We start from the raw sequence: 10550 nt of genomic DNA, 5'->3' as shown, positions 1-10550 counted from the left end.
AAACTTTTTCATATTAGATGTGCATGCCATATTTTAAATTTGGCCGTGCAAAATGATTTAGCTCTTATTGACCCACAAATAGAAAATATTAAAACTTATATTACATTTATCAATTCTTCAATAATGTCTAGAAGACAAGAATTTGCAAAATTATGCAACACCTATGGAAAAGAATTTTCTAAATTCAAATTAGATGTTAGACATAGGTGGAATTCAACTTATTTAATGTTGAAACATTGCATCCCATATAAAAATTTAATTCAATCATTTGGTAATGAAAATATATCTCAACCTCTCTGTTACACTGTAGGTCTCCCAGATTGGAACACTTGTGAGGGTTTCATGAGTTTTCTGAAAGTTTTTTATACTGCAACTAATGCTTTTTCTGCTGTTTACAAACCAACCTCAAACATAATTATGAGTAACTTATATAACATCACGCTTACTTTTTAAAAAAATAGAACTGAAAGACATTAACAAATAATTGAAGTCATGGAGGCAAAATTTAAAAAATATATTAATGAAATTCCACTTTTATATTCCTTCACTACAGTAATGGACCATAGGTTTAAGTTACAAGGTTTAGTAGTCTTGTTAGAAGAGTGCAATAACAACCTCGGTAATGATCCTGAAGATTCAGGGAATAGTATAAATGAAATGAAATTATTATTAAGGTCTACGTATCATATATATGAGGTGGAACATGGACAAAGAAGACCCAATTCTTCTACGAGCTCGGGCCTAAAAATAATCCAATTTTTACTTTAATAGGCCTAAAAAGAGCAAAACCTAGTAGCGTTGGTGAAACATCTTGCAATGAGTTATCATTGTATTTGAAAAATGAACATTACATCAATCCCGAAGAATGAAAAACTTTTAAAATTTTGCCTTGGTGGAAAGCAAATGAGAAAACATATCCAGTACTATTCGTCATGGCACGTGATCTACTAACCCCCCTGGTGTCTACAGTAACATCGGAGTCCGCTTTTAGTGCAGGTAACAGGGTTTTAGAAGACAAAAGAACCAAAATGTCATCAAAAATATTGGAGGTATGTGTGTGCTTGAAGGACTGGCTTGATGCAGATGCCAGGATACAAGGACTGGAAGGCTCAAGCTCATCCTCTGAAGATTGCTGAAGACTTTTAATTTAGAAGTTATTGTAATTTCAAAGTTGTATTTATTTTTTTCTTTTTTCTTTCCTTTAAAGGGTTAGAGGCAAGGTTCTATGTCCTCCTCAGCTCCTTTTTTCTTGTTATAATATTTAATATTAATAAAATTTAAAGGTGTAGCCTGGGTTCCTGGATAAATATTCAGGGCACAATCGATCTTTGTTTCTAAATTACTATTGTAAATGAAATTGACAAAAGGGGACCAAAGTAAACAAAATTAGAAAAAAAAAAGTTTTTTTTGAAAACAGAACATTTCTCGGAACTCCGTGGGAATCTATGGAATTCCGAGAACAATTGTTCTCGAAATTGAAATGTTCTGTTTCAAAAAAAAAACTTTCTCGGAACTCCGTGGGGATCCCGAGGGCTCTGCCTTGCCTAGCCTCGAGGATTCCGGCCCGGCACGGCACGACCCATGAAGCCTTCCGTGCCGTGCCATCCCTGGTCCGCGGGCCTATCCTGGCCGCATTTGGTCGTGCCGTGCCGGCCCGGCATGGCCCGTTTGCCACCTTGAAGCATAAGATAGTGACTAATTTTAAAGTTTGTTTAGAAAAAAGAAGACAAATCTTCACACCAAAAATCTTTAAATTTATGTGACTGATAGGAACCAGCTAGAACCCGAAATCCCAAAAATGAACCCGAGTTCCACCCCTAGGTCAAACAGACAACTCAAAGAAAATCATGATAAAATTAGTGAACTTAAGATTTCAGACAAGACCATATTAGCAGCCAAAAAATACTAATCTTTAACACTACTTTGTCTCAACATTCCCACAAGCTCTCTCTCTTCTGGTCAAATTTTCAATATGTCCACGTGTCACTCCCTTTGACCTTTCCTTTAGCTATATTACCTTCCTACCTTGTTCTCCCACCAACCCCATCTTTCCATATATACGCGCAAAATTCATCAACCAAATCCAAATTCAAAAAAGGAAACACAAATCCCAATGAGGAATCCAATTTCATGCTGCATTTTCAACACAAAACCCTTGGCAAAATTCATCGACCCAAATGGAAATCTTCGGCTAATCGGCATCCCGGCTCAAGCCGCCGAGCTGATGCTCGAAAGTCCCGGCTACTTAGTCGCGCCGGTTGAGGAGCTGAGCCGAACGCGCCGAATATCGGCTATGCGAGCTGATGAGGAATTGGAAATTGGAAAGTTGTATTTGATGTTTCCGGTATCTAGGGTGAATTGTTGGGTATCTGAACGAGAGATTGTGGCCATTGATTCTGCCACGTGTCGGAATAAGAAAGGGAAGACCGATGGATCTAGGGTTTTCCCGGAGAGAGAAAGGGTTATGGTTTTGGAAGTTGATGATGATGATGATGAGGGAGAGAGGGATACCGGTTTTGCCGGTCACCGGCTGAACAGTTACCGGCAGTGGAAGCCCGTTCTTGAGCCTGTTAATGAAGAAAGTTAAGACGAATGGTGTATACAGTATGGGTGGGAAATTGTAAAACAAGGGGGTGTTTTTGTGCCTCATTCTTTTTTTTTAGTTTGGGAAGTGATAGACCCTATTTTCCCCCTTGGCCAGCCCTCTCGACATCTCTAGTGTATTTTTTTTTATTGGGTCTCTAGTGTATTTATATGCAAGGTTTTAAATTTCCGGCGCAATCCAACCGAAATTTTGGATTTGAGTCAGGACCGAAACTGAAACATTCTGAAACCGAAATTTCTGCATAATTTTGGATAAAATATTAATTATTTAATTCTTCACAGAATTTTAGCTGGCCGAAATTTCGGCCTAAAACACTGACATCTCGAGCTCTTCTACTGAATTTTGGGATTTCGACTGAAATTTCGGTTTCGGTGAGGACTGAAACTATACCCGAGACCGAAGTTTAAATTAAAACCTTGTTTATATCTACCTTTACAACTAACAGTGGGTGTCCCAAGGAGAAAAGGGGGTGAATACATCATTTCTCTTTTAGTTTTGATGTTTACGTGTTCGCATGTAGCCGCTTAAAATGAAAGTTTAAGCGGTATTCAACAAGGAGGTGACAAGGGTGGGATATGTGTAGACTTGTCTAGAGAAGATTAGATAGAATTTTGGGGAATTTTGGTAGTGTGTTTGGTTAGATGTCAAAGCATGTGGGAGAATGGAGGGGTGTCATTAACAAAATAAATAGTAGAAGAGAGAGAAAGAGAGAAAAAAGTAATGATTATACATGGCATATTATATTCTACTATTCTCTCCTCTAAAATTTACCAAAAACAAGGTTTGGCATTGGAAAAGTAGGGGAGGGGACAATCCCGACACATAGGCGCCACCTAAGCAAAAAGCTAATAATGATGTCTCTTCCATGTCTAGTAGTCCAATGGGATTTGAGCTAAAAAATGACAACCAAACAACATTTGGTATTTCATATTCCTAGAAATGCTCAGCCGTGTTCCCTACTTTTTGCAACCAAACAGAGCCTAAGTGAATGAATTGAATTTGAAGATACTGGAGTTTAGAAGGGGGATTTGCTAGGCAATTTCACGGAAAATCATTTCGAGGCCGGCTTTTTGATTGATGTGCCACATGTACGGTGGGGATGTTCCCTAGAATCCTTATTTCAGAAGAGAATCACAAGCATTTCTCATGAAATAATTCTGTAGTTATAAAAAGGCTACTATTGATATTTGCACTGCCATGTTTTGTTAACGATACAAGCCCCACCTTGTCTTTCCCTTTTTAATTGGTTGCTCAATACTTTGGGGAAGGGAAATGATATATCCGCCCTTTTGATCCAGGAACACCCCTTGTGAGTGTATCAATGACTAAAGAGGGGCTGTTGTACTTTTGTTAGAAGAATTCAAATCCCTTGATTGCCACAAACACTGACAGGGGTGTTCCTGGTGATCAAAAGGGGCGGATATATCACTTCCCTTGGGGAAATCTAATAGCGTTTAAATAATAAAAGACAAGGCGGGTTTGTGTCGTTATCAAAACATGGTAGTGCTGCAACTATCAACAGACTATATGAATCATGAGACTTTATATGGTGTAAGCCTGTACAGTCCATTATACCAGTAGATCTGCGTATGATGGAAACCTCTATAGATCGGAGGGCTGGGATCATACTATGGAAATGATTTACCTTGTGGCCCTTCAAATGAACGGTTTGGATCATTCTACACTTTTTGAAAAAAATTGGACTATACGAGCTTACACCTTATAAAAACTCGAGATTTTCTATGGTGTGTGCACGTGAAGTCCGGTATTTTCAAAAGTACTGTTGGGCCCACTTCATAGGATGTCAAAACCGTTCATTTGTTGGGCCACACGTAAATGGGCTGTACCACGAGAATCATCTCTTGTGTGGCCACAACAAATGAATGGTTTGGACATCCTATGAAGTGGAAGTGGCCCCAACTGAAAAATACTGGACTCCATGCCCACACACCATATAAAATCTCTATTAATCAATTAGCAATCCCTTTAATGACGGTTTTCTAGATGGAATTCACTCCCCACACATCTATAACTCATGTTATTGATGGAATGGGCCACCTCTTTGCCCCATTTTTTTTTTTTTTTTTTTTTGGGGATGGGGCCTACCATTCTACACATGGGGAGGGGCCCACCATCTCTACTCGACTCTATGCAGTAGGGTGGGCCTACCATTAGAACCTCATGTCTTGATGGGGTGGGGCCCACCATTTTATGGGCCCGAAATACTAGTAAATCATAATCTCAATTAGCAATATATCCCTTTTAATGACGGATTGAGGGTTTTCTAGACGACACAACTGGGTCGCATGAGAATCTCTATTCGGAGCAGGTCCAAGTCAATGAGAGTTGAAATCTTCAAGTCATTATAAGAAAGATGGAGCAGTTTAACAAACACCTCCTCCTTCCTACCAAAACAATAAAGTTCCATCCATTTCATTCCCTTCTCACCACCATTCAATTCAATTCCAAGCTCTCTCTCTCTCTCTCTCTCTCTCTCTCCATCAAAACTCAAATACTCCCCACTCTTATCTTTGTTCTTCCTCTCCTTCCATGGGCAACTACATTTCACACCGGAATTGTGCCGGAAAAATCATACTCCCCGACAACACAGTTCACATATTCGAAAGCCCGGTATCAGTCGCCGAGCTCATGCTTGAGCACCCAAAACATTTTGTGGTGGAATTCCAGTCCCTCGAGGCTGGAAACCGCCCTGCCCCGTTGCCCGCCGACAAAAAGTTAGAGACAAAGAAAATCTATTTAATGCTTCCGATGAAAAGTGGAAAGGCGATCACATTATCGGCCGACGAAGCACGAAGGTTTCTAACAAAGGCTAGGTTGGTTTTGGGATCTAGGTCATTTTTTACTTCCATGAAGATCCTTTCTTTTTTTGCCAAGATATGCCCTGCTAGCGTTAGAAAGGGAGGTCATGAATTTGTATTGAGGAAGAAAGAAGACTTGGTAGAGAATTGCGACGGGATGCGATCGGAAAGCTTCGCCGAGAGGCTGGAATTTTCGAGTAGGCAGTTTTCCAGCAAGGGGTGGAAGCCTGCCCTAGATACTATTAAGGAGAAAGTGGTTGAGAAGAAGGTTACTCATTGGTTGTTTTAGGAATATATGTAGACAAGGTGGTGCCGACCCCAACTAGTTTGGGACAAAGGCTTAGTTGAGTTGAGTATGTAGACAAGGTGGTGTAGTAAATATACAACCTAAATTTAAAAGGCCAACTTCATTTGCTTTATTTCTATGACATGTTTGCTTGTGCAATGGAGTTTCCAGGATGTTAGAATTTTCTAACTCGAGTCTCTCAGCAAGAAATCTATTTGTAGCCATGAAAGTTTTTTTCCATGGAACATTGGTTTATCAAGTGGTGGGAGAGAGGCAAGAAGGAGGACAGGTGTTAGGAGAGGGTGGCTGAAAATAGGTAAAGGAAAAACTCTATTCAAAAAAGAGTTTTGCTTTTCCTTATTTTTTGGGAGTGGGCATATCTCCTCACCCTTTCCCTCTCAATTCCTCGCGTAGCCAGAAGCACGGAGAACGAGTCGAGGATTGATCTCTGTCAACCACCAATCAAATAAACATTCGAATCTATGAAGGAAAAATAAATAAAAGTCTACTTTCAATGAAGAAGGAAGAAGAAAAATTACTTAATTTCAATAAGTGTAAAAAGGTGCCACAACCCCTTGCAAGTTAGGTTCTTTTATTAGAGGAAAAACATGACTCTTTTTTCTACTATGATTCAAATACATATTCGTATTTTAACTCAAGTTACCATGCTAATCTCCTAGGGAAATAACTAAATAAACAAGTATACTTGTACTCAAATTGGAAATAGTCCAACCACTTAGAACATGTGTCCTTACAACAACATGGGCAAGCAAGTTCGCCTTTGGTGCTCCATCCTAACAGGTTAGCATACGCAGGAAAGTCACTAATCGTCCACAACACAGCTGCATGCATCTGAAAAGTCTCATTCCTCGAAGCATCAAATGTCTGAAAACCAATATCCCATAGTTCTTTCAACTCTTCAATCAAAGGATGTAAATAGACGTCTAAGTCATTTCCAGGTCCAGATGGTCCGGGAATAAGCAATGAGAGCATCATGTACGGTTGTTTCATGCACAACCATGGTGGCAAGTTATATGGAATAAGAACAACAGGCCACGTGCTGTGAGCAATACTCATCGTCCTAAAGGGATTGAACCCGTCACTTGCTAACTCAAGTCTAACATTACGAGGATCTGACGAAAAGTTTGGATATCTACTGTCTAAATCCTGCCACGTTGGGGAGTCTGCAGGGTGCCTGAATATACCATCATTTGTTCGTTTATCATCATGCCATGTCATGAAAGCAGCTGTTTTCTTCGACATATATAGTCTCTGCAATCTTGGTGTTATGGGGAAGTAACGCAGAATCTTAGCAGGAATTTTTGGGTCTTTTCTCGATGTCTGAGTTATTGCATCGTCTGGATGCAATGCATATGTCTTCCACCTAGAAGCCCCACATATACGACATACAGTCTCTTTCGCGTCTTCCTCAACATGGCCTAAATGAACTGGTTAAAATTCTTTTGATAGACTATTTATTTCTAGGAGTGGGCTGCTAGCACAAAAGAAATCCGTTTTGCAAAAAAGACGGAATCATCTGTGGTGACCATGGTTTTAAAGTTCGACTGAAATCTGAAATTTTGGAATTCGGTCAACACCGAAACTGAAACGTTCTGAAACCAAATCACCGAAATGTACCAAATTTTGGCCAAAATTTCTAAAATTTCCGCCGAAATTCTAATTTTTTTATTTCTTTACTGAATTTCAGCCGAAATTTCTGAAATTTTGGGACAAAAAACTGACATTTCATGAGCTTCCTCCTAATTTCAGGATTTCGGCTGAAATTTCAGTTTAAGTGAAAACCGAAATTGTACCCGAAACCAAATTTAAAACCATGGTGGTGACACATGTGTAGGAAGACAAAGAATTGAGCCCAAGTCCCCATAAAACGGCAAAGCAGAGTGGAAATGACCAAATCGTAGGTCATTAAACATATAGCCGGGTGGATTTACCAAATGGAAAAGGGAAATGATTTCTGCGCTCCAGTGTTTTGATAAACATATGCTCCACTTGTTTGTTGTGTAGTATTTAAAGGGATGGCAGAGGATTCCTTTCTAGGATGTTAGCATCTTAAAGGTGGCCCCATGTAAACACATGTGCTCCCATTAAACGTATAGCCGGGTGGATTTACCAAATGGGAAATTGATCATTATCCTATCTATTTCTAATTTTGCATCATTGATTGACGGTCATGATCATTTGCTCACATTCATTTTTATGGCAGACCTTTTGGGCGTGTTTGGCTATGATTCTAATTCTATTTCTTGATTCTTGATTCTTAATTCTGTTTCTTATTCTAGAAAATAAGAATCATGTTTGGTAACAGGCATAAAAAAATTAGTTTTTATGTTTTTGATAAAGAAACATGTTTAACTGATAAAAAATTAAATTTTATGTTTTTAGAATAGAAACACGGTGGTTTTGAAGTTACGCATAATTCCACCCTGTTCTTACATTTTCTATCTTTACCTCAGCCACCCACTATCACATAGTTATATGCATAAAGGATGAGTTTAGTTGAGCAGAATTTTTGAAGTTTGAATGAACTCTCGCAAATTGTCTATGACACTCGAGGACTAGTACTTTGCGCGGACATTCATGCTCTTGTGGACTTGTGAACTTTGACAAGAACTATAAGTTACATGGGAATGGAAATTGTGTGTTAGTCGTAAAAAAATGCTCGACTTTGAAGCTTGAAAGATTAACACTTAAATTTTAGCGTTACACAGAGGGTTTATGGGGTCTACTAATAGATCCCAATATTAATAGAGGTTTGTGGGGCCCGCTAATGGATCTGGTAGGACCATAGTTGCCGGAAACTCGTTGGGCGGGTGGGAAACCTGTTTCCCCTAAAAAGCGTTTCTCGCGGGTGGGAAACTCATTTCCCCTAAAATGAGGGAAACACGTTTCGGAAACGTTTCCAAAATATGATACAAAATTGGAGAAATGTTTCTGAAACACATAGGAAACATATGGAAAACTTATGTAAATAATGTGTAAACGCATGATACATGTATGCAACACGTAGAAAACACATATGAAATATGTAGGATGTGAAATGTGTAGGAAACATGTGTGGAACTTACAAAATTCATTTTGGAAAAAAACACATCATTTCCTAAGACGTTTCTCGTTTCTCCGATATTTTTTTCATGCATTTCCCGTTTCCGTTTCACATTTTGTTTCCCGAATTCGTTTCCTACCCTGGTAACTATGGGTAGAACTATGTGAACGCCACTAATGTGTTTAAATAAAGAGAGATTTGTATGCCCAGGCAGTGGGTAAAAACTCAACTTTTATTTTTTCAAATGAATATATAATAACTATAATGATATGGGCGGATTCGAACCACTATCCCTGTGAGAGCAGAAGAATACTTGTTCGCACATTAATCAAACATAGAGAGAATGTTACGAACCCGATTTGGTTCGCAATGGATTTGATCTATTTACTACAAGAAAAAGGACTATTACCGACGTTCTTGTTCCGGCCTTTTTTAAAAACGTCTCTAAAATCCTATATACACCGACGTTCATAGATGGAACGATAGTGAAGGGTTATTCCCATGCCACTAACTTCTCCCGCCCAAAAAATGAAGTCTTAGATTTTCATTTTTCATTTTTCTAGAACCCCATTTCTTTGGCAAATCGTGGTGGATTTTGACAACTCGTTCTCATCTACTCTACAGAAATCACAAAGAAGTTAGGGTTTCTACGTTTTGAGGTATGCTTTGTGATTTATGCTTGGTTGTAACATTGATAAAAAAAAATCTAGGTTAACATGGGTATTTGTCTAATCTGTTGATGGGTTCATTCCATTTTTGCGCTAGTGCTTTGTAATGATAAATAATAAGTAGAATCTATATTGTGCAGACTGAGTGTAGTTTATATTTTTAGCACTATTTAAACACTCCGGTTGGTCTTACCTTGGGTGACTTGTTATTCAATTCTGAGTTAATTTGGGTAATCTTTTTTGTCATAGATTGTTGTTTCTTGAGCTTGTGATCACTACTGTGCTTCTCTTGGTTTGATCTTTATCTGAGCTTGTCGTATCTTTTCTTGAGCTTGTCATAGATTTCCTATACAATTGTTTTTTTCTTTCAGAGAACTATAAAACCATATCCCAACAACGTTGTTGATATGGACACAGGACGGCCATGGAGGTTGAGCTTCAATTTTTAGCCTAACATAGTTGTTTTTTTGTCCTTCTCAGTCATTTGTGTAGGGAGTTATGTAGTTGTAGCATGAGTGAAGGTGTATCCGGTAGCGTAGTGAGGGCATGAAGTATTGTGTATGGAGTAGTGTTGGTCTATGGTGTGAGGGTGTTTGTAAAGGAGTGGCCTCGATTGCTGCAATGTGAGTTCCTCTGCTCAAATTCTTTTGTTTCCTATCCATTTTTAAGTTTTCTGTGAGATTCTTCAGTGTTTCTGTTCTGTGATTGATTGCGCTGGATTTGTGTTGTAATGTGGTGATTGAAGATCTTGAATTGAATTTTCTTCTTAATAACTGGAATTCAGTTGATATTTGTCAGTTCTTGTTTCAGAATCATATATTGTGAATTATTCTCGGTTATGGCTTTTTACTTTTGATCTATCATAAAAGTCCTGAATTGTTCTCTATTATGACCTTTTACTTTGGTCTATCATAAAAAGTCTGATTTTCTTTATTTATTTATTCATGGATTCATCATTCTTATGATTCCAATCCGGTTTGAGTATTGGAATGACTGCTGTTGGTGTTTTAGTATTTGAATCTATAGAGGGCTCACAGTTTAGAGCATTTCTAGTTTCCTGATAGTTGTTAGTACTTGTATGATGTGTGTGAGAATTTTGAAATATGAG

General features: G+C 38.5%; 2 protein-coding genes across 2 annotated transcripts; both read left to right on the top strand.

The window, feature by feature from the left end:
* Positions 1-2113: 2113 nt before the first annotated feature.
* Positions 2114-2587, top strand: LOC143890136 (uncharacterized). Its single transcript, XM_077394703.1, has one exon. The coding sequence runs from the start codon at positions 2114-2116 to the stop codon at positions 2585-2587; it is 474 nt and encodes a 157-aa protein (XP_077250818.1).
* A 2568-nt stretch (positions 2588-5155) lies between these two features.
* On the top strand, positions 5156-5713 carry LOC143890127 (uncharacterized). The gene has a single exon (XM_077394691.1). The coding sequence runs from the start codon at positions 5156-5158 to the stop codon at positions 5711-5713; it is 558 nt and encodes a 185-aa protein (XP_077250806.1).
* Positions 5714-10550: the final 4837 nt, after the last annotated feature.

Source organism: Tasmannia lanceolata, unplaced genomic scaffold (genome assembly GCF_043159265.1).
Source record: "Tasmannia lanceolata isolate RefF3 unplaced genomic scaffold, GAP_Taslan_0.1 ptg000002l, whole genome shotgun sequence".
Classification (NCBI taxonomy): domain Eukaryota; kingdom Viridiplantae; phylum Streptophyta; class Magnoliopsida; order Canellales; family Winteraceae; genus Tasmannia; species Tasmannia lanceolata.
This window is presented reverse-complemented; position numbering and strand designations above follow the sequence as displayed.

Excerpts from the sequence above, each read along its gene's own strand:
- LOC143890136 (XM_077394703.1), top strand. The coding sequence starts at position 2,114 with ATGAGGAATCCAATTTCATGCTGCATTTTCAACACAAAACCCTTGGCA.
- LOC143890127 (XM_077394691.1), top strand. The coding sequence starts at position 5,156 with ATGGGCAACTACATTTCACACCGGAATTGTGCCGGAAAAATCATACTC.